This window comes from Neoarius graeffei, chromosome 18, assembly GCF_027579695.1.
Source record: "Neoarius graeffei isolate fNeoGra1 chromosome 18, fNeoGra1.pri, whole genome shotgun sequence".
NCBI classification, from domain to species: domain Eukaryota; kingdom Metazoa; phylum Chordata; class Actinopteri; order Siluriformes; family Ariidae; genus Neoarius; species Neoarius graeffei.
This window is the reverse complement of record NC_083586.1, coordinates 48,010,643-48,035,553: the sequence shown is the minus strand read 5'-3', so window position 1 is coordinate 48,035,553 and position 24,911 is coordinate 48,010,643. Positions and strand designations below refer to the sequence as shown.

General features: G+C 41.7%; 1 protein-coding gene across 1 annotated transcript in view; it reads left to right on the top strand.

The window, feature by feature from the left end:
- Positions 1-22,348, top strand: part of ubac2 (UBA domain containing 2) — an 83,183-nt gene extending 60,835 nt beyond the window's left edge. Inside the window, exons 8-9 of the mRNA XM_060899540.1 lie at positions 12,990-13,091; positions 21,701-22,348. Coding sequence (XP_060755523.1) covers positions 12,990-13,091; positions 21,701-21,808 — 210 coding nt within the window. The 3' untranslated portion in view covers positions 21,809-22,348. The remainder of the gene's footprint in view (positions 1-12,989; positions 13,092-21,700) is intronic.
- Positions 22,349-24,911: the final 2,563 nt, after the last annotated feature.

Below are 24,911 nucleotides of genomic sequence, written 5' to 3'. Positions count from 1 at the left end.
GTTTTCATCATAGCGAAGAAGAAACCTTTGTCACATGCACACTTCAAGCACAGTGAAGTTCCTCCTCTGCATTTAACCCATCTGAAGCAGTGAACACAACGCACATGCGCGCGCGCACACACCCAGAGCAGTGGGCAGCCACACTACAGCGCCCGGGGAGTAGTCAGGGGTTCGGTACCTTGCTCAAGTGCACTTCAGCCCAAGGCCGCCCCACGTTAACCTATGTTCAGACCAAACACGGCGAGAGCGTCAACCAGAAGTTGTTAATTTTCTGTGAGAGCCAGTATATCTCAGGAGAGCAATGGCATGACTGTTGGTGGTGGGAGCATCAGAATAAAACTGAAGTCCATGCAACTTTATGGTAATGATATATGACACGGTTCAGCAACAACCAATAGGAATTTAGAAATGCTCAGCTCTTGATCTAAATTTTGGTTCCATTCAAACAGTTCCCAAGTACAGTGGAGGAGAAATTAATAATCATGGTGGCTGGTTTCACCCTGATTTGTGAAGTGTTCCGATTGGCAATGCTATTTATAGGCAACATTTTCACTCTAGAATGTTTGTTGAAGTTCAGTGGCTAAAATCCAGGAGCAGAAGCATGGTAGGCTACACACAACCTGAATTAACCTAATTAAAGACCAAGGCTAGTAAACGTGTCCTATAAACTGCATGTTGAGATTTGACTTGGCTCTAACCGTCAACACAAGTCCCACCACACAAATGGCTTTTAATTAGTTTGTCGTTTAGTTTATTTTCCTACCAAATATGTAATCATAATTGTTCATTATTTTCCTTCATCGATCAATTTCTTACCTTCACCTTTAAGATTTCACGAGGTTAACTAGTCAGTCGGTACAAAAATACCAGTTGATCTGGCCATTTGTTTTGCGACCGGTTTAAATAAAGTTTGCAAGACAAAGCATTCCAAATGACCTTGTAGTTGTCTGTTTCATCTCTGTCACAGAGCGTCCATGAACTTCAACAGCGTCCCTGGGAGGGCAGTCTGAGCGAATTTTTATGCTCTCGCCACACTTGGTCTGAATGTCATGTACTATAAATCTGAAATGGGATATTCAACAAATATATACTGTATATGGGTGTGATGTTGGTGTCCACAAACCTTTGGCCATACAGTGTATGTCATGAAGCTACAATCACATACCACAGTAAAATCACACGTGGCTCTAAGGAACACTGCTAGTCAAGTTTTTGTGACCAAGCATCTGAGACCATTCCTTTTTACACAACCTCTCCAGATCATCTAGGGGCCGAGGCCCTCTCTTGTGCTCTCACTTCACAGGTTTTCAGTGGGGGTTCAGGTCAGGGGACTGAGATGGCCAGGGCAGAAGCTGTGTTCTGTGCTCAGAGAACCATTTTTGTGTTGATTTGGGCATATGCGTCGGATCATTGTCCTGCTGGAAGATCCAATGTTTTTTAGTTTCCTGGCAGAGGCAGACAGATTTTGATTTAAAACGTCCTGGTACCGTATTTCATGGAGTCCATGATGCCAAGAACCCTAACAAGGTTTTCAGGGCTTTTGGAGGAAAAACAATCCCACAGCATCACATAACTTGCACCATATTTTACAGTTGGGATCGGGTTCTTTTCATTATAGCCATCCTTTTTACACCAAACCCACCTTGAGTGTTTATTGCCCAAAAGCTCCATTTTTGTTCCATCAGACCAGAGAACACGGTTCCAGTCAAAGTTGTAGTAGCGTTTCACAAACTTCAGGTGTTTACGTTTGTGGTTAACTGACAGAGAATACTTTTTTTTTTTTTTTTTCCTCTCTCTCTGGGAAACCTTCCAAATAATCTGTTGGTATGGAGGGTGGAGTCTGATGGTGGTTTTAGAGACTTGGAAACACCAAGCTTTTACTTTTACTTGTAATTCGCCAACAATGATCCCTGGAGTTTTGTCCAGTTGGTGTCCCCTTTTTTTTTTTTTATTGCCCTAACAGGAAAAAAGGGCATTTTCAGGCGAGTAGGGGTGGTTGGTTTTTATTTATTTATTTATTTATTTATTGACTTATGAAGGTCAGCACACTTCTCTCTCATTTAGTTTCTATATTCTCTTATATTGCCTATGTTGATGTTGAGGGAATTTGGCCTCTGTGTCACTTCATATTTGTTCCCCAGTTAATCAGGAGGTCATGGATTACAGCTTGAAAGTTCCTACACACACTCCAACTCAAAAATACTCCTACAATTTAAATGGGAAACATGCTTCAGTTACATTGTGTTCACTATATAATATTTAGGGGTGCCAGTAATCGTGGCACATGTGTGTGTTTTTTTTTTTTTTTTTTTTCCCTGAAAATAATTATTTCTTGATGAGGGATTTCAATTAAAGGTTGGATTGGATTTTTTTTCCTCATTTTTTTAGTGTGAGATGAAGCGACTTCACCAAAAGGTGTATTGTGTTTTAAACCCTTTTTACTAATCTTTATAAGGGGTGCCAATAATTGTGGAGGGAACTGTATATCTGCAGTGTAAGATAAATAAAAGATTTGCTCAGTGTTTTGTCTTTTACATAAACCTACCTATTGTTCTTTGGCTCTTTATCAGGAGGCTATGAGTTTAAGATTTGGGTTCATTTTATCCAGATTTGGTACAGTGTTGGTATCTTGATTTTATATAATGCCCAACATCAGTATATACAGTAGGGTAGAAACTGATCCTGGATCAGGTTTCAGGAAGCAAGCTCAGGTGTCAATACCATGAGAATTTTGACAAGAGGCAGTTTTGAGAGATTGTGAAATGAGATTGTATTGCATGGTTTTTGTGTTCTTTCAATGCAAAAGGAAGCGTGTGACTTCCTGTCTACATGTGCATATGTTGCAGTTGTGGACATTTTAGTCACAGATGAAATTTTCTCATCCAGTAACTGATTTGCTAAACCTGCTGCAATGTACAACTTTGTGTAACTGTTCATGTTCCTGTTCATGTTCATGTTATCCAAATAAGTGAATCCAAATATGATGTTTTGGGTTTTTTTTTTTTTTTTTTTCCTGTTGAGGAAACTGCATGAGATTTAAAAACTGCCACTTTAAGTCAGACTTGTGAGCCAGTAAAATCAAGTGGGTGGGACTATAGAGGACTTTGACTGACATTGCAGATTTTCACAAACATCCGCTATATTGCCGGGCAAACAAACAAACAAACAGAAGCCACTGTGACGGTGCATAATGAAAATCGAGACAACTGCAGTCAGTACAATCTCTTTGAAATGATTAAAAATTTGTTGCATCCAAAAGCTGAAACATGCAGGCATCACAGATCATATGATTTACCCCAAAATGTATCTATTTATTATTTATTCTGCACACTGTGTCTGTGTGCGCGCACGCACGCTTTCACCACTTCAGATGTGTTAAATGCAAAGGAGGACTTTAGCTGTGCTTATGTGACACAAATAAAGGCTGCTGCTTCTTAATTTACCCACAAATGTATTTATTCCACTCAAAGTGTTTGGCAAACCAGCTACCAAATTTAGGACACTATGACATCCTGAATTGTTTAGTATTTGGGACTTCTAAATACACCGGAGATGCTAAAGGCATACAAAAGTACAAACGCCGACCAATATTTCGAGGCAGGTTTCGTGCCGGAATGTTATGGGAAATTCCCGGTAAAGAAAAATACCTCATTATGACAAAGGTAAGCTCAAATGTGGACTTCTAACAGTAATAAACAAGCCAGGGCCTAGAGCTAGCATATTTTATGGTGTTTAGCTGAGTCTACATTATCAGTACATAACAAACATGCTGCTAGTCGAGCCAAGCCTTGGGTCTAATAAAATATATCATGTCCAAAGCCTACATCTAGAGCTACCTTTTAACGTTGCACAGAGCTTTCATGCTAACTTGATATAAAGTGTTCTCCACACACAGGGGATGTTTTATCACCCAGTCTAACTGTTTAACAGCAGCTCACCATTTTTCTCGTCTTTTTGGGTTCGCTGGGAAGTGGTGAAAAGTTAAACCAAGCTTATCTCCACATCTGTTATTACATCCAGAAGCACTACAGGTCTCTGGCATTGTTCTTTTTAGATGTAACTTCTACAAGTTTATCTGTAGCTGTTTACTAAATTTGGCTTACAATCGCTCGTGTGCACTTGCGCTGGTCACTGGCAAACACAACGTGCGCCAGGCAACATGGCCGTGTAAACAAATCCACAGTTGTGATGATGTCACATCAAAGTCCTCTATAGGCAGTTTGGTTTTTTAAAAAGATGGAGGAGCTGCTTATTATTAAGTAGCATTCACTCTAGGATTTTGCATATTTTTTTATTATTTTTTATACTGTTGCTTGAGGAAAGGATAAGCATCTTGTTGACCAAATACATGCTAACATTTTTGTGCTAGGAATTGGCCTCGTTTATTAATCTTTTCGTAAAGTTGTGTGTAAATGTTTGTGAAAGTCAAACAGAATTAAAATTTACATCAGCGTTACAGAAGTTTCAGAAAATCTGATTTTATTCATATTCACATTTATATGTTGTTGAATACCAATTGCCCATAAATTACAAGGCAGATCTAACAGAACTACGATGAAGAGCAAAGGTCAGTAAAGACTTTCTCCATTGGAGAAGTGAAATTTCTTTTGATTCGCGTCTAATAGAAATGGATCTTATTTAAGAGTGTAACAGATTTTATGTTGGCTTGCTTCCTTTATCATCCCCCACCCAAACTTCGTTTGGCAGGGGATATAGAAATGGGTTCCATCCGTCCGGTCACATTTTTGTTTCCGGGCCATATCTTTAAAACTAATGAAGATATCTTCATGAAACTTTGTATTCATATCAAGCAACATGTGAACTGGTGCCTTTTGCTATTTTGGATTTAAAAAAAAAAAGTTTTTCAAGTTTTTACATAAATAGGTTTTGACTTGATTTCTAAGAGCAATGTTCATTTCCGGAGCATGTATCCAAAACTATTCATGATATGGATTTGAAACTTGGTATACATGTTAACAAGGTGATGTAGATGTGCCTTTTGATGCTAAGAAATTAAAATTTTTCATGTTTCCATGGAAACAATTTCAGACTTAGTCTCTCAGGTTAGTCTTTGGGGTAGGTTTTGTTTCAAGAGCACAACTTGAAAACTGAGTGGTATGATCTTGAAAGTTGGTATATGTGTTGATTTTAAGTAATGTATATGTGCCTTTTGATACTAAGAAATGTGAGATTTAAATTTTTAGCTCACCTGGACCAAAAGTCTGGTGGGCTTATGCCATGGGCTGCTGACGTCAGTGTAAAGAGGTAGGGTTGGTTTCCTGCAGCAGAACTTGAAAAATGTGACGCATATCATCTTGAAACTTTGTACATAGGGCGGGGATATAGATGACTCTGCTTCTTGTTGTATTTGTTCAAATATTGTATTTTATACCTGTGTCTCTGTGCGACTAGCTTTCTTCTTTATAACAGTAATCTTGGGGGGGTGGTTTTGTTTGTTTGTTTGTTTGTTTGTTTGCTTGCTTGCTTGCTTGCTTGCTTGCTGCTGAGAGAGATTAGCTTACCAGTTATTTCTAGGCAACATTAGTGCCTTGCAAAAGTATTCATCTCCCCTGGTGTTTTGTCCTGTTTTGTCGCATTACAAGCTAGAATTGAAAGAGATTTTTGGAGGGTTAGCACCATTTGATTTACACAACATGCCTACCACTTTAAAGGTGAAAATTGTGGGGTTTTTTTTTAATTGTAACACAAACAATTAGATGGAAAGAAAAACAGAAATCTGGAGTGTGCATAGGTATTCACCCCCAAAATGTCGCTACCATCTTTTGCTGCAGTTACAGCTGCAAGTCTCTTGGGGTATGTCTCTCTATTAGCTTAGCACATCTAGCCACTGGGATTTTTGCCCGGTCCTCAAGGCAAAACTGTTCCAACTCCAAGTTGCGTTGGTGTCCAGCAATCTTCAAGTTATGCCACAGATTCTCAATTGGATTGAGGTCTGGGCTTTGATTAGGCCATTCCAAGGCATTTTAAATATTTCCCTTTTAAACCACTCCAGTGTAGCTTTAGCAGTATGTTTAGGGTCATTTGTCCTGCTGGAACGTGAACCTTCATCCCAGTCTCAAACCTCTGACTGAATCAAACAGTTTTTTCTCTAGAATTGCCTGTATTTAGTGCCATCCATCTTTCCTTCAGTCCTGACCAGCTTTCCTGTCCCTGCAGATGAAAAACATCCCCACAGCATAATGCTGCCACCACCATGCTTCACTGTAGGAATGGTGTTCTCAGGGTGCTGGGTTTGTGCCACACATGGCATTTCCCATGATGGCCAAAAAGCTCAATTTTAGTCTCATTTGACCAGAGAATCATCTTCCACGTGTTTGGGGAGTCTGCCACATGTTGTTGGGCAAACTCCAAAAGCGTTTTCTAAAGTAATGACTTTTTTTTTCTGGCCACTCTTAAATAAAGCCCCACTCTGTGGAGTGTACAGCTTAAAGTGGTCCTATGGACAGATACTCCCATCTCCGCTGTGGATCTTTGCAGCTCCTTCAGTGTTATCTTTGGTATCTTTATATCTCTGATTAATGCCCTCCTTGCCCAGTCTGTGAGTTTTGGTGGGTGGCCTTCTCTTGTGAGGTTTGATCTGGTAGTCATGGTTGTTTTGATGCCAGGCCAGATGAGCTACTACGTCCTGGTTGCATTTTATCTATGTAAAATTCCTCACAAATGATAGGATTTTAAGCCGAACTGTCGAGTTTACGTTCATTAGTCTTCTAATGTGTAAATTTACACACACTCAGGAGCACAGGTAGGTTACGAACATTTTTATGAAATTACAAGATTTTTGTGAATACCACATTTCTGTTCTGTAAGTGCTCTTATAGATTTACAAGTACGGTAAATCCATTTGTATCCTGCTTGATAAACAAGGCTCAATTACCTTTAACGACTACTAACGAGGTTATAAAATAATGGCATTGTAGGATACATGTAGTGCACTTAATGTTCAATAGAACATCACTGAAGGATGGATGCACGAAGTCCATGGATTTATGTAAGAGTTTATTTTCATACAGCAAGATAAATGTCATTGAGCCAAAATATTTCAAGTTCAAGTCAACTTTATTGTCAAATATGCTATACATGCTCGACATACAGCACAGATGAAATATCAGTCCTCTCTGACCCACGGTGCAAACAGGCAATGCAATAAATAAAAATAGAATAATTGAGAAAAACAAACAATATAAACACTCTAAATAGGAACTAGACATGGACTAAACACTCCAGACAATGTAAACAGTGTAAACACTAGATAAGAATTAGACACAGACTAAACACTCAGACAATATAACAGTATAAACACTCTAGATATGAACTAGATGTAGACTAAAACACTCATATATATATATATATATATATATATATATATATATATATATATATACACACACACAGTGGTGCTTGAAAGTTTGTGAACCCTTTAGAATTTTCTATATTTCTGCATAAATATGACCTAAAACATCAACGGATTTTCACACAAGTCCTAACAGTAGATAAAGAGAACCCAGTTAAACAAATGAAACAAAAATATTATACTTGGCCACTTATTTATTGAGGAAAATGATCCAATATTACATATCTGTGAGTGGCAAAAGTATGTGAACCTCTAGGATTAGCAGTTAATTTGAAGGTGAAATTAGAGTCAGGTGTTTTCAATCAACGGGATGACAATCAGGTGTGAGTGGGCGCCCTGTTTTATTTAAAGAACAGGGATCTATCAAAGTCTGAGCTTCACAACACGTTTGTGGAAGTGTATCATGGCACGAACAAAGGAGATTTCTGAGGACCTCAGAAAAAGCATTATTGATGCTCATCAGGCTGGAAAAGGTGAAAAAAACCATCTCTAAAGAGTTTGGACTCCACCAATCCACAGTCAGACAGACTGTATACAAATGGAGGAAATTCAAGACCATTGTTACCCTCCCCAGGAGTGGTCGACCAACAAAGATCACTCCAAGAGCAAGGCATCTAATAGTCGCCGAGTTCATAAAGGACCCCAGGGTAACTTCTAAGCAACTGAAGGCCTCTCTCACATTGGCTAATGTTAATGTTCATGAGTACACCATCAGGAGAATACTGAACAACAATGGTGTGCATGGCAGGGTTGCAAGGAGAAAGCCACTGCTCTCCAAAAAGAATATTGCTGCTCGTCTGCAGTTTGCTAAAGATCACGTGAACAATCCAGAAGGCTATTGGAAAAATGTTTTGTGGATGGATGAGACGAAAATAGAATATTTGGTTTAAATGAGAAGTGTTATGTTTGGAGAAAGGAAAACACTGCATTCCAGCATAAGAACCTTATCCCATCTGTGAAACATGGTGGTGGTAGTATCATGGTTTGGACTTGTTTTGCTGCATCTGGTCCAGGATGGCTTGCCATCGTTGATGGAACAATGAATTCTGAATTATACCAGCGAATTCTCAAGGAAAATGTCAGGACATCTGTCCATGAACTGAATCTCAAAAGAAGGTGGTTCATGCAGCAAGACAACAACCCTAAGCACACAAGTCGTTCTACCAAAGAATGGTTAAAGAAGAATAAAGTTAATGTTTTGGAATGGCCAAGTCAAAGCCCTGATCTTAATCCATTCGAAATGTTGTGGAAGGACCTGAAGCAACAGTTCATGTGAGGAAACCCACCAACATCCCAGAGTTGAAGCTGTTCTGTACGGAGGAATGGGCTAAAATTCCTCCAAGCCGGTGTGCAGGACTGATCAACAGTTACCGCAAACGTTTAGTTGCAGTTATTGCTGCACAAGGGGGTCACACCAGATATTGAAAGCAAAGGTTCACATACTTTTGCCACTCACAGATATGCAATATTGGATCATTTTCTTCAATAAATAAATGACCAAGTACAATATTTTTTGTCTCATTTGTTTAACTGGGTTCTCTTTATCTACTTTTAGGACTCTGAAAATCTGATGATGTTTTAGGTCATATTTATGCAGAAATATAGAAAATTCTAAAGGGTTCACAAACTTTAAAGCACCACTGTGTGTGTGTGTGTGTGTATAATTATATATATATATATATATATATATATATATATATATATATATATATATCTCTGAGATATATATATATATATATATATATATATATATATATATATATATATATATATAATATACGCGCACACAAATTGGTTCAAATAACCATACAGTCAAGGGCACTTGAGGTATAGCAGGTAAACATGAAATAGCAGTATAAACAAACTAGCAGCTGTTAAGATGAGGTAGTGCGGAATAGTGCAAATGAGCGAGGTAAAGTGAGATGTGCGGTCCCTGAGATCAGTGTGTTAATGAACGATGAGATGTGTGTGTGTTGGGGGGGGTGGACTGTGAGGATGACATGTCAGATGCTGAAGGGGGGTGTGCGAGCAGAATCTGTGGCAGGGGGCAGAGGGGGGAGGAGGGGCAGAACAGGGAGGGAGTTGAGCCTCCTGACCTCCTGGTGAAAGAAACTGTCCTTGAGCCTGCTGGTTTTGGCCCGGAGACTCCGCAGTCTCCTCCCCGACGGCAGCAGGCTGAAGAGACTGTGAGATGGGTGGGTGGGGTCACCTGCAATCCTGATGGCTTTGTGGGTGAGGCGGGAGTTATAAATATCCGTTAGAGAAGGGAGAGAGACACCAATGATCCTCTCAGCTGCTCTCACGATGCGCTGCAGAGTCTTGCAGCAGGACACGGTGCAGGCGCCGTACCACACGGTGATGCAGCTGGTCAGGATGTTCTCGATGATGCCTCTGTAGAAGGTGTGCATGATCGGGGCCGGGGCTCCTGCTCTCCTCAGTTTGCGGAGGAAGTACAGACGCTGTTGGGCTTTTTTCTGGTTTTATTGTAAAATGTGTTGGTTCATGTTGTGGAAATGAGGAGATGGGAAGCAGTCTGGAGATGACTCATAATGGTGCACTTTTATTTCTAAACACTTTCACTTCTCAGCCAGTTTACTTCACACTCTCGCTCTCTCACGCACCCACTCGCACAGCTCTGTGCTGTTCAACTCTCTCTGGTTACAGGCTTCTCCTGAAAGCACACACAAATTACACATAAATAAACTGCCCGTAATCAGACTGGGGTTAGGCTCTGATCTGACGCTCAACCACGCCCTCAGTGTACCACGGTTACATGATGTGGAAACGTTTTTGGATTTTTGCCTTTGAATATCTCATCTCATCTCATTATCTCTAGCCGCTTTATCCTGTTCTACAGGGTCGCAGGCAAGCTGGAGCCTATCCCAGCTGACTACGGGCGAAAGGCGGGGTACACCCTGGACAAGTCGCCAGGTCATCACAGGGCTGACACATAGACACAGACAACCATTCACACTCACGTTCACACCTACGGTCAATTTAGAGTCACCAGTTAACCTAACCTGGATGTCTTTGGACTGTGGGGGAAACCGGAGCACCCGGAGGAAACCCACGCGGACACGGGGAGAACATGCAAACTCCGCACAGAAAGGCCCTCGCCGGCCACGGGGCTCGAACTCGGACCTTCTTGCTGTGAGGCGACAGCGCTAACCACTACACCACCGTGCCGCGCCTTTGAATATGTAAATATTATTGAAATTTTGAAGAATGGTATGGATATTAATTTTCACAGACTTATAACTTAATTCTCCGTCACTAGAGATTTAAATGTTTTTAAGTGGTGGGCAGTTGTTGTTTTTTTTTCCTCCACCTCCTCTTTTTCCCCTGCTTGACTGTAATACATTAAGTTCATGAATTATTGTTGAGGACGGATATAGTAGGAGGGTGTCTAAATTCAGGCTGTGCTCATGGAAAATGCAGATCATTACTCGACAGCAGACACTCGGGTACAAAATGTGTGTACTTTTAGTGTGGCTGTTCCTCTTTCGAGATGTAGAGTGGAAACTAAACAGGCCCTCCATTTTCACAGGTCAGCCATTTTACTAGGAACACCTATATACTTGCTTATTCATGTAAACCGTCCATATCCATGTAGAAAATCTTCAGCTGTATGGTTTTGGGGAGTTCCAATGATAGCCCCAGGTTCTTGTTCTTGGCTGACAGGAGCAGAACCCAATGTGGTCGTCTTCTGTTGTAGCCCATCAGGTCTGATTCAATTCAACTTTGTCGTATGTATGTACTGGAGACCGTGCCGCACAGTACAATGAAATTCTTATTCCACAAGTCCTCTAGCAACATTACCTAAACATGAATTTAAAAAAAAAAAATGTAAAAACGAGATTATGTGAAGTAATTAATAACAAGGGTATAAAGTAATATAGTAAAGTTTGATGTGTTCTGAGATGCTTTTCTGCTCAACGTGGTTAAGAGTGCTAATTTGAATTGGTGACTGCTAACAAAGCGCTTCTGTGTGCGGAACTGATGCTCACTGAATGTTTTTGCACCTTCCTGTGTAAGCTCTAGAGACTCTTGTGCATGAAAATCCCATGAGACTTGTGAAGAGCTCAAACCAGTCCATCAAACACAAACAACCGAGCCATCCGTCCAAGCTGAAGTCTATCCCAGCTGACCATGTGCGAGAGGCGGGATACACCCTGGACAAGTCGCCAGATCATCACAGGGCTGACGCATGGAGACAAACTCGCATGCACACCTACGGTCAATTTAGAGCCAACAATTAGCCTAACCTGCATGTCTTTGGACTGTGGGGGAAACCGGAGGAAACCCACGCAGACACGAGAAGAAGCGTGCAAACTCCACACAGAAAGACCCCCATCAGCCACTGGGCTCAAACCCAGAACCTTCTTGCTGTGAGGCGACAGTGCTAACCACTACACCACCGTACCACCAGAACAAAAGCATGAACAACCAAAGTCACCCGAGATCAGATTTTATTCCCTGTTCTGATGTTTAATGTGAACTGAAGCTTTTGACCTGTATGTGTATTTGTACTGCTGATTGGGGCAGCCATGGCCTAAAGGTTGGAGAAGCAGCCTTAGGGCCCAAAGGGTTGCTGGTTCTATTCCCTGGACCAGCAGGAAAATCAGTGGCTGAAGTGCCCTTGAGCAAGGCACCTAACCCCCTACTGGTTCCCAGGCTGTGTGTGTTGTACGTTGTCTGCTAACTGCCTGTAATGTGGCTGATTGGGTATTTGCATAAATGTCCAAATGTTCTCAATAAAGCAGTTGCTGAGGGTATATGTATGCTGTATGTGAAGGGATCGAACAAAAGACGCCAGTTTTAGCCTCACTTCATTCTGTTACTTGCATTGTGTCACCTTTTTTTTTCCTCTGAAAAATAGTGTAGAATATAATCCAGGCAAAGAGAAGAGGAATTCGGGCTCTTGCTCGAGATTGTCTGACGTTTCTTTCTGTCTAATGCTATCCAACATTTTTCATTTTACCCTTTTACCTTAATCCTCGTGGCGGCACGGTGGTGTAGTGGTTAGCGCTGTCACCTCACAGCAAGAAGGTCCGGGTTCGAGCCCCGTGGCCGGCGAGGGCCTTTCTGTACGGAGTTTGCATGTTCTCCCCGTGTCCGTGTGGGTTTCCTCCGGGTGCTCCGGTTTCCCCCACAGTCCAAAGACATGCAGGTTAGGTTAACTGGTGACTCTAAATTGACCGTAGGTGTGAATGTGAGTGTGAATGGTTGTCTGTGTCTATGTGTCAGCCCTGTGATGACCTGGCGACTTGTCCAGGGTGTACCCCGCCTTTCGCCCGTAGTCAGTAGGGATAGGCTCCAGCTTGCCTGCGACCCTGTAGAACAGGATAAAGCGGCTAGAGATAATGAGATGAGATGAGACCTTAATCCTCTTCCTATTTCTCTTTCTAAGGCCACTTTTCTGGAACTTGATATTTTACCCCAGATACTGTCTTTTTTTCAATACTTCCTATTTGGGCTCTATAAAAAAGGGAAGGACGTATTCATGCTTTTGACACACTTGGCACTAAATGATACGATCTGACATGCGATGACTCGTCTTTCTGTGAAGTTAATTTACAATCTGTTCTAAATGTTTGTTTTTTCCTCTCCACCCCAGGGCGGACTCCTCAACCGATTCTTTCCAGGTTTACGACACAGAGGTCAGAATATGAATCGCATGCAGCCGCACTCAGTGGACGCACCAGTGGCTGAGGAACAGGTCAGGAGGCAAACGCACACGGTCTCACAAGCGCAGTCAGTAGAATAGTTATATCGAAGTAAATATATTGCTGCGCTAAAGAAGGTTAGTAATTTAGTATGACAGAATTGGACATTCTTGCACCACAGATCTTCAGGCCATAAAGTGGAACTGGCTCTCAAGGTCTCTGGTATACTTCTTTTTTTTTTTTTTCCCCTGTCCCAAAAATTAGCTCTGCCCACATTTGTCGCTCAGCCCTGCCCAATTTCCTGTTGAGCCATAATCATCGCTTCAGAAGCAAGAGGTAGGGTTAGTTGTGGGGAAAAGGAGAAGACTTGACAGTGTTTTTGCAATTTCAGATCACCTTACAGACACCAAAGGACTCTAAATATCACAAACTGCTACTTTAAACAACATTGAAAATCATGAATAAATGAATACCTGTGTTTAAAATCAATCTGACAGCAGCATCTTGTCTTGTACATTATACGGTATGGTACTCACTGCGGTGGCAGGGGAGAATACAGACACGCAGCCAGAGATTTGGTGCAAAAGCTTTTACGTTTTTAAAGAAAATATCTCGCAAATAAAGTTGAGCTAAAAGTCGGTTTTTAGGTCTGTCCTTTATATTAAAAAAGCTGCATTTTGAATTTGTTCTTAACGATATAACCACTAAAGTGATTGAAAATAAATGGGACTTTTTTTTTTGGTCAGGGAGGACGCCATAACTCTATCGTGTGTGATGTTATTTTCCGTAAGAACAGCGGAGGTATAAATGTGCATGCTGTACTAGTGTCAGTGGGGTGAAGCTTTCTGTCAGGGACAGTTGGAGACGGATGTAAGTGCAGGAGATCTTTGTTATAAATAAAAGTGCAAATAGGCAAACGGTCCAAATCAGCAGACGTATCTTGTGAACGGTTAAACGGGCAAAAGTTCAAGCGAGGCACAAACAGAATATCGTAGACGGAAGCAGGGTCAAAAATGAGGAACCGGCAACAGAAAATCAGTCAGTAAACAAGGCTCGGTAATGCGTCAAAACAACAACAACAGTACTTTACAAAGTAAGTCTGCATTGTGAGTCCTTATTTAGGCGTGCTGATTGCATCTTAATCCCATGCAGGTGTGTGTCATTCATGGCATGTGTGAGTCAGCTCAAGAGTCCTTCTGTTGTGACAGCTAGACTTTAGTATAATAGTCAATTTGCTTGCATTTCTCCACAAAAATTATGGCAATGCAGTATTAGAAAAGGAATCAAAATAAATTGGTGGCTAGTTTATTGCCTGTTTATTTAAAAATGTATTTACCTGCTTATCTTCCATCTGTTTGACACATGAGAGAGGATGCTGTTGGTGTTTTGTGGCGAAACAAAGTCGAGGTCGCATCTGATTTCAGCTGTCGTTTCTGCAGCGTCTCACTTCTTCCCAGTGATTTTTATTTTATTTCTTTTCCCCCATAAAAATCCTCCATAAAACAATCTTCTGTAAAATGCTCACTGCACAATTTGCTGCTTTTTCCAGGAGTAAAGTTTTCTCGCTTTACTTGAAGCCACTCAGGCCAAATGTCCTGGATCCAGGACAGAATGAGGATGACGTGCGGAATCCTACATCACACAGCGCCATGCTCATTTTCATCTCCTAATACATCCATGTATCTGGCTGATCCAGTATGGCTGCGCTCTGGGAAATGACCCAACAGATTGATGTTACAACTTTTAACATGTTTTTTAAGCTAAAGTCTCATCTCATCTCATCTCATTATCTGTAGCCGCTTTATCCTGTTCTACAGGGTCGCAGGCAAGCTGGAGCCTATCCCAGCTGACTACGGGCGAAAGGCGGGGTACACCCTGGACAAGTCGCCAGGTCATCACAGGGCTGACACATAGACACAGACAACCATTCACACTCACATTCACACCTACGGTCAATTTAGAGTCACCAGTTAACCTAACCTGCATGTCTTTGGACTGTGGGGGAAACCGGAGCACCCGGAGGAAACCCACGCGGACACGGAGAGAACATGCAAACTCCGCACAGAAAGGCCCTCGCCGGCCACGGGGCTCGAACCCGGACCTTCTTGCTGTGAGGCGACAGCACTAACCACTACACCACCGTGCCGCCCTAAGCTGAAGTCCATGTAATTTATTTCATCTAGAACATCTTGGATTAGTGTATAATGATGACATTTCATAACGTGGTAATTTCACATTTTCCTGGTTAACCGCTTTAATGAAAACAGGTTGGGGAAGTGAAGCATGAGATCTGTGCAGGTGCCGGAGGGCCAGAGCTGATGAGTGGCTGGGTCTTTCGGTGAACCTTCAGAGGCAGTGAAGGCGCAGAGATTGCGTGGTTCTCTGCTTTCTTCCTCATCGTCCTCGGTGTCGGCGAGGTGTCCTGATCAAAGAGAGTGAGCTTCACTATGCTCTGAAATGATCGGCTGCTCGAGGAGGGTTGATTGAGGCGCCGATTATGAATTCTACCACTCCAGCTGTGTGTGCTCAGCAAGCCACGCCGGTAGCCATGATGCTTTTAGCTGTCCAGAACAGTTGTGCTGAAACGCTGTCATCTTTTCATCACCACAGGAGCGGTAGAGCGAGGACTGAAGAGCGATGTGCTGCTTTTGCGACGATTTACTCTATTACATATAAGAAATAACACGACAGTCCATACTGTTAAACGACAATAACGCCACCCCAGTGTAGAGTTTTTATTCTAATTTTACTACAGCGATAGCAGTTTTTTGATTGTTGTTTTTATTTATTCACAAACACATTTTTTAAATCTTTCTTGTCATACAAGACAAGTTAGCTCCTGTTATCATGTATGTTACAGAAGCTATAAACCATTGTTTCTTCACCAGCCCTCCCGGTTGAAGTTATTATGGCAAAAATTCAGCTTGTTATTATGTTAGAGAGAGAAACTCTAATGCCGCTTTTCCACTACAAACGCGGCTGTGCCGTGCCGAGTCGAGCTGAGTCGAGCTGAGCGGGGCTGTTGGGGTTGCATTTCGACTACAACCGCGCTGAACCGTGCTGGCTGGAAGTGGGTGGACACATTGGGTGGAGTTAGCGAAAGTGGGTGGTCGTCACGTGATGTCGTTAAGCAGCGCAAACAGTGACATCAGTGACAGTGGCGGAACAAGTCAGAGCCGGGCCGGGGGCGGGGCAAATGACCGGGCCCTTTATTAAAGCTTATCATAACATCATTTTAGGCTACAAAAACGAAGTCCTTCAAACGAACATGTAACTCAGACACAAAAAACATTAGGATACTGTACATGGCTCATAATAAAACATCAATAGCCTATACTGCGCACATTATTTGAAGGGCATACGAATGAGCGCTCAGAGGTTGCAACGGTGACAGGAAGAGTCAGAAATAAAAGGAGGGCGGTGCAAACCTCACTGAATGCACTGTGTTTACCAATTTCAACACTACGGGGTGCAACTATGTTATTTTGTACATTAAGTCCTTCAAACGAACATGTAACTCAGAAACAAAAAAACAGGTGACATACTGTACATGGCTCATAATAAAACATCAATAGCCTACTGCGCGCATTATTTGAAGGGCATACGGCGAGCCTTGCGCTCCGCGAACTCGTCCACGATGCTCTGTATGTCACTGATTCAGTGATCTTTTAAGTGGTAGTCTCACGACCCGAATAGTAAACAATAAACATGGAGGACATGGAGTCGTTAGTGTTGCTGGTCTTGGTGCTGTGGCTTGTTGTCACCGACAACGCCAACAGATACTGGCAAGAGCGTATAGATGAGGCGAGGCGCATAAGGCTTCAGAAATTCTCGTAATTCGTAATTCTTCTTCTTCCGGGTTTGCGGTGTTTACAGATCCCAGCGCGCTCGCGGGGCGTGTGTGGGCATGTGAGGACACTCCTCCTCACCAATCAGTGCACAGGGGAGTGTCTGCTCACGCCCCCAACCTCACTCGGCACGGCTTGGCTCGCTTCAGCCCCACTCCAAAACGGTGCGAGTTTTAGGGGCTAAGCAGGGCTGAAACGAGCTGAGTCGTGCTGGTTTTTGGTAGTCGAAACGCGAGCCGTGTCGGGCTGAAGTGAGCTGAAGCGAGCTGAAGTGAGCTGAAAAAGGGTAGTGGAAAAGGGCCATAATGTCCTGAAAACTCTAATGGAGCAAAAAACATCGTAGCTGTTACAAATGCTGACACTGGAGACTCCTTCCATAAATGCACCTTAGAACAGGAAATTTCACTATATTATACATTTTACTTTAAGTAACATTTGATATGATTTGACAGTTCAACCACATTAGGGTATAAAGCTGTGTAGGTTACAAAAGGAAGGAAAAAAGCAATCAAGACATTTATCAAACAAATATGTAATACTTGGTTACATACTACATACATATACTACATAATAATAGTTGTATTATTAAATTAAATAATATTGGCTGGTGTTGAGTGGTATATCAGATGTTGAACTCGTCTTCGACCCGTATATCATGCTAACTGAATGGAATACATCTGATATACACTACCGTTCAAAAGTTTGGGGACTTTTCCATGAAAAGTCACACTTTTATTTCCCACCATAAGTTGTAAAATGAATAGAAAATATAGTCAAGACATTTTTCTGGCCATTTTGAGCATTTAATCGACCCCACAAATGTGATGCTCCAGAAACTCAATCTGCTCAAAGGAAGGTCAGTTTTATAGCTTCTCTAAAGAGCTCAACTGTTTTCAGCTGTGCTAACATGATTGTACAAGGGTTTTCTAATCATCCATTAGCCTTCTGAGGCAATGAGCAAACACATTGTACCATTAGAACACTGGAGTGAGAGTTGCTGGAAATGGGCCTCTATACACCTATGGAGATATTGCACCAAAAACCAGACATTTGCAGCTAGAATAGTCATTTACCACATTAGCAATGTATAGAGTGGATTTCTGATTAGTTTAAAGTGATCTTCATTGAAAAGAACAGTGCTTTTCTTTCAAAAATAAGGACATTTCAAAGTGACCCCAAACTTTTGAACGGTAGTGTACCATGAAAAAAGATTATTATTATTATTATTATTATTATTAAGCAAGAAGGTCTGGGTTCGAGCCCCGTGGCCGGCGAGGGCCTTTCTGTGCAGAGTTTGCATGTTCTCCCCGTGTCCACGTGGGTTTCCTCCGGGTGCTCCGGTTTCCCCCACAGTCCAAAGACATGCAGGTTAGGCTAATTGGTGGCTCTAAATTGACCGTAGGTGTGAAATGGTTGTCTCTGTGTGTCAGCCCTGCGACGATCTGGCGACTTGTCCAGGGTGTACCCCACCTTTCACCCATAGTCAGCTGGGATAGGCTCCAGCTTGCCCACAACCCTAAACAGGATAAATGGCTACAGATAATAGGTGGATTATTATTATTATTATTATTATTATACATACATGCTCGCTTCATATCAGCATTCTCGAAGGCCAACGCTAGCTTACCCACAAGTCGGCGCCGTCAGCACAGCAGTGAAGTCACCTTCCAGCCAGCGTAGCATTCATCAGTAGTGTTAGCAAATACTAATAAAGCAATCAAGCCAGTGTTATCAAGAGCAAGTAGCACAGGCTAACGACCGAGAAACTAAGATTTCTGTCTCCAGACTCTTCTTCCCCACACGCTCGCCACAGTATTTTTCACTTGTACTTAAGTATTCGTTTCCTGATGTCATTTACTGAATTACTTTTAAAAACATCAATAACTACACATAACGGAGCGACCTGGCACCCAAAATTCTCTCAAAATCTTCCATATTTAATGAAGCAAACCTCGCGGCCATGTTTGTTTACAAATTGTCAGTCACTCGCTAGCACAGAAGTTTTACATCTCCGACATGTCTCTTTTCCAGTTTTTCGATGTCTGTTGGTATGTTTTTTACTTGTAAATATGATTGAAAAATATCTAATGAAGTTTTAGTAGCCTTTCAGGTGTTCAGTGTGTCTTTAGTTTCGGTTTTCAGGTTATTTATTTTGTGCTTGATTATAGCATAGCTAATTCTAGCAGTAGCACTGCATTATCCTAGTGTTTCTCTCTTTTCCAGCAGACAAAGAAATGGTTCTGTGCATGCACAGCAAAAAAGTTTTGTCATTGGATATTAGTATGAGCGCCGACATGTGACATTGTGTTGGCTTGACAACGTGCAATATTGTACCAAAATTGCACGCTCATTCTCCATTGGATAGAGTGATGTAATACACAGAATAAGCGATATGCTAACAATATTGCATGCTATCGAACCAAATGAATGAAACCCACTAGAAGGGAATAGAACACAATGTTTTTACTCCACCGAAAAAGTGTCTTGTATGTATAATAATTTAGTATTATACTACATAATACTTGTAGAATAATTATATGTAATACTTTGACCCAGAGTGCAGAAGTATTGCACAAAGTTTCTGACACGTATGTCACACTGGTCTTGCTGTACATTTTACTTTGAGTCAATTTCAGAACAAGATAACACAAATGCTTGCTGATGTTCATCTGAATATCAAAACTGAAACCTAGCATCCTGTCTGGTTTATATGATAAACTGGTGTGTGGATTGGTTTTCTCTAGACTGGGTTCTGCACTGGAAATACATCTTCAGGAAAGATAATAATCCCACGTACTCCAAGTGCTCTGTATCAGAGGAAAAGGGAAATGCACATGTATATCATACCTCAGTGCTACCTTAACGTTCTGGCCGAGTGTTGTGTATTAAAAACAAAAAAGACCAAGTATTTCAAAATTAATGATGTCTGGCATGTGTGAAAGATAGCGGAGGTGTTTCCCTCAAAGTCTGATTTCCATCTAACGGTTTCTCAGAATTGCTTACATATTTGACTTAGTGTCTACGTGCGAGTACAGAATATAACTTGATACATTCACGATTTCAGCCCTTCCAATTTTTCACGTCTCATGTTTTGCATGCATGTTACGAAATGATGTTAAGAGAAAAGTCTTGAGTCATAGTCGAGTGAGTAATGAATCGTGAACTGCTGCTGCTCATCCTGAGCTCAAAAATAAACACCAGCATTTGAGTAAATTAGAGGAAAGTGAGAGGCTTGATCGTATTCATATACGAGGGGATTTCAAAAAGTTCTTGGCCTCCCCCAGAAACCATCACAGGAGAAAGATTATTCTTGCGTTATTTTTCAACATGGCCTCCTTTAACTTCAATGCGCTTGGTCCACTGAGTTTCGCGATCCCTTTGAAGAAAAAGGTCACATCTTGAGCCTCCAGATCCTCCTCAACAGCATGAATGACTTCATCGTCACTCTGGTGACCACACGAGTGAGATTTCAGTTTGGGAAACTGATAGTCAGATGGTGCCAGGTCGGGTGAGTAAGGTGCATGGGGTAACAGTTCAAAGCCACATTTGGCTGCCACCTGTGCTGTGTGGACGGGTACATTGTCCTGGAGAAACAGCACACTAGCTCGAAAGTGTTCTTCTCCTTTTTTTCTTTGATCGCTTCTTTCAGTTGTCGCAGTTCTGAGCTTTTGTGGACAGTGATGTAAGGCTTTATAGTATAGTTATGCCCCAAAATGGGAGTTACAAAATGGAGTGCTTTTTGGTGCAGTGTGGCAGATGAACCCAACAGGGTCAATGGGACACCACCAGATGGCATGCGGAAGAGACACTCAAATGGCCAACAGATGGCATCACTCGGCAAGTCAGTCGTCACTGCGGGGCAACTTCCATACCCGTCAGGTCTGTGGCATTTTTGTGCACCACTTGGTGTCAGGTTTGGAGGTCCAGAGAGACCACACGATGGGGACACGACACTGTTTGTTTGTCTTACGTTACTGTGCAAAGTGCTTCATTAGGAAAGAAGAATAGTATACAAGTGCTCACGAAACCAGACATTCCATAGCAGCTCAATCAGGCCGTTCATGCCACCGCTGCAGATGACTCTGTCGCTCTGGTGCAGGCCTCATGGCCCATCTGCGTTTCTGCATGTCCTAATGAAGCAGTCATCGCTAGTGATGGACAGCTAACAACAAAAATGGGAGTTATACCCCTTGTTTCCAGGTGAGGCCTAGAACTTTTTGCAGTCCCTTTATAGAACAGAAGACAATTTGGCTGATTTCAAGGCTGAATCGTCCCTCCTGATGATCACAAGATGTGCTGATTTTTATATTGGAGTTAAATGATTGAGAGAAACTGCTTTTGTTGTATTTTGGGGTAACTGAGCAGGTTTGCATAGTGCCATTAGTGTAAACGGTGCACTCGGTGTCCATTTTGGAATTGTATGATTTTGTTCATCGATGAAGAAAAGTTTTTAAAAAAAAAAAACACTTAGCAATGACTCAGCTCTCAAAATGACGAACTAAGAAAACAAGAATCAAGACTGTAGTGTATAGGACAGAAGGGGGGGGGGAGACCTAAACCCACTACAGAGAGCTTCTGTATCACACTGTAATCTGCATGACTAGCACTAGAGTTTGCAAAAACTTCTGAGAGCGACGATGTTCCCAGAGTCGGGATCATTTATTTGTGGGCATAAATGTTGTGTGTGGTTTTATTCTGAGCAAATCTGGTCAAGTGGAGGGCAAACAAAAAATAATAATCAACAAAATACTTTCTCTTGCATCTTCAATATCAAAACTCTTCCTAAACTCTGCTTCAATTCTCTTGGTGTCCAGGTAGCGAGGCTGATGGAGATGGGTTTCTCCAGAGTGGATGCTCAGGAAGCTCTCCGAGCATCCAACAATGACATCAACATGGCCACCAACTTCCTGCTCCAGCACTGAGGCTGAGTGTCTCAGGGGAGGGCGGGGGAGACGGAAACGTAGCTGGAGCGACTGGAAAACACAACACATGGACACTGGAAAAGTAAAGTACTCTCAGGAGCTTGTGCTGTCACTTCCTCTGAAATTGCAGTTGGGTGGCGAGAAGCCACTGAAGCTGTCGTTGTGATTTCCTACCGACTTCAACAGAATAGAGCCAAGATGGTGGTGAAAGACAGCGCAGTGTTCTCTCAGGGCTCGCGTTCTCTGGCCTCAGCGTCCCTCTACAACCTTCAGCACTGCACAGTCTTATTAACGAGCCCACGTGGTGGCAATGCTGATGATGTGAATGCAATGTGATTTGAAGAGTCTTAAAAGGAAAGCGAGACCTAAAAGACTCCTATTTAGATATAGTCCTGGACTAATGTGGTGTTTTGAAGAATTTTACACTCATGGGAATAATTAGCAAAAAACATTAATTTGCACAACTTTCGTTCGCCATGTTTCTTAGTTTTGTGCAGGAGGCTAATATAGATAAAGAATGGAAGTCCGTGTCACCCAAAATGTTTGCCTCCTGATACAGCAGTCCGATTGATTCAGCAGCAGTCTACACATTCAGAAAATAGGGTACTACATGCTACCTTTCCATGTCACTGGGATGGTACCCTCAAGCATACACCTTTTGTACCTTTTTAGTATGTACAGTATCCTTTATCCAGAAATGTGCGTGCATAGTGTACCATTTAACCCTTTGGTGACTGACCCCTTGAAAATGGTTCCTCCAGGAACGATGACGTTTCAGTTGTCAAGACAACGGAAAAACTAAAATACAAAAACAGAAAGATACGTCACAATGCTCTTGTGCACAAAACAAAATGCTCTTGTATTTGTATTTTAGTTTTTCCGTTGTCTTGACAACTGAAACGTCATGGTTCCTGGAGGAACCATTTTCAAGGGGTCAGTCACCAAAGGGTTAAAGCTTTAATCTAAAAGGGAAAATTACAATCCATTTACAACCCCAATTCCAAAAAAGTTGGGACGCTGTGTAAAAAAAACAGAATGTGAAGATTTGTAAATCACGGCAACCCTATTTTTTTCATTGAAAATAGTACAAAGACAACAAAATATGTGCTTATTTTGAATTTCATGCCAGCAACACGTTTCAAAAAAGTTGGGACAGGGCAACAAAAGACTGAAAAAGTTGTGTAATGATGACTTAAATAACATATCTCCCCCCCCCCCCCCCCCCCCCAAAAAAAAAAAAAAGTGGTTAATTGGCAACAGGTCAGTAACATGCTTGTGTATAAAAATCCCAGAGAGGCGGAGTCTCTCAGAAGTAAAGTTGGGGCGGGGTTCACCGCTCTGTGAAAGACTGTGTGGGCAAACAGTGCAATAATTTAAGCATAACGTTCCTCAATGTAAAATTGGAAGAATTTGGGGATCACATCATGTATATAATATCATTAAAAGATTCAAAGAATCTGGGGAAATCTCTGTATGCAAGAGACAAGGCTGAAAACTGACACTGGATGCCTGTGATCTTCAGCCCCTCAGGCGACACTGCATTAAAAGCAGACACGTGTCTGTAGTGGAAATCAGTGTACGGGCTCAGGAACACTTCAGAAAACCATTGTCTGTGAAAACAGTTCATTAATGCATCCACAAATGCAAGTTAAAACCCAATATAAACAATATCCAGAAACGTCACCACCACCTCTGGGCCTGAGCTCTTTTATGATGGACTGAGGTGAAGTGGAAAATTGTCCCAAGGTCTGATGAATCAAAAGTAGAAATTCTTTTAGAAATCCTGAACACCACATCCTCCAGGCTAAAGAGGAGAGGGACCATCCGGCTTGTTATCAGTGCACAGTTCAAAAGCCAGCGTCTGTGATGGTATGAGGGTGCATTAGTGCACATGGCATGGGTAGCTTGTACATCTGGGAAGGCATCATTAATGCAGAATGATAGATACACATTTCAGAGCAATATGCTGCCATCCAGACAAAATCTTTTTCAGGGAAGTCCTTCCTTCTTTCAGCAAGACAATGCCAAACCACTTTCTGCACATGTTAAAACTGCATGGCTCCATAGTAAAAGAGTCCGGGTGCTAAACTGACCTGCCTGCAGTCCACGCCGGTCATTTGGTGCATTATGAAGCGTAAAATACAACAAAGGAGACCTCGAACTGTTGAGCAACTGAAATTGCATATCAGGCAAGAATGGGACAATGTTTCTCTTTCAAAACTACAGCAACTGGTCTCAAACATTTACAGTGTGTTGTTAAAAGTAGAGGTGATACAACACAGTGGTAAGCATGTCCCTGTCCCAGCTTTTTTGAAACGTGTTACTGACATCAAGTTCAAAATGAGTACACATTTTTCAAAAGACGGCAAAATGTCTCATTTTCAACATTTGATCTGTTGTCTTTGTACTATTTTCAATGAAACATAGGGTTTCCATGATTTGCAAATTATTGCATTCTGTTTTTATTTATGGTTTACACAACATCCCAACTTTTTTGGAATTGGGGCTATACTTACATTTACAGGTACATTATTTCTGCATTTCCAGCTGAAGGTAAAAAAAAAAAGTACATACTAAAGCTACAAATGAAAAGGGTACCACAGCTACAAGATGGAAATGTACAGTTTGGCACCTCAAACAACATACAAAACTTCCTCCTTTTATTGTTTTGGACAACCAAAGTCCTCAACACAAATTTTTTTTTTTAAATCATTCTGAGCAAGTTGGGAAAAACTCCCCTACCCTATTTATTTATATTAAAGGACAGATCTCAAAAGGGGAGAATGAAAGCTACATGACACAGTATCCGTAGTTTTCCATTGACACAAATGCAGTCGATCATCTGAGACAGCTTCCTTGTTTGATGTCGGTGTCCTCCAGTTCTGCACTGAAACTGCAAGATTAGCTGTCACATATCAAAACCAATCCCAATTGATGATCTTTCCTGCAAACATCTGCATCACATCACGTCAACTCCCAGGTTTTTTACTTTTTAGAAATTTCAGCTGTATCACCAGACTCGTGGTTTTCTATGATGTCATTTTACCCCCTAGGCCTCACTTCCTAGAACTTGAAGGTAATATTTTATTAGAAATCTGAAATT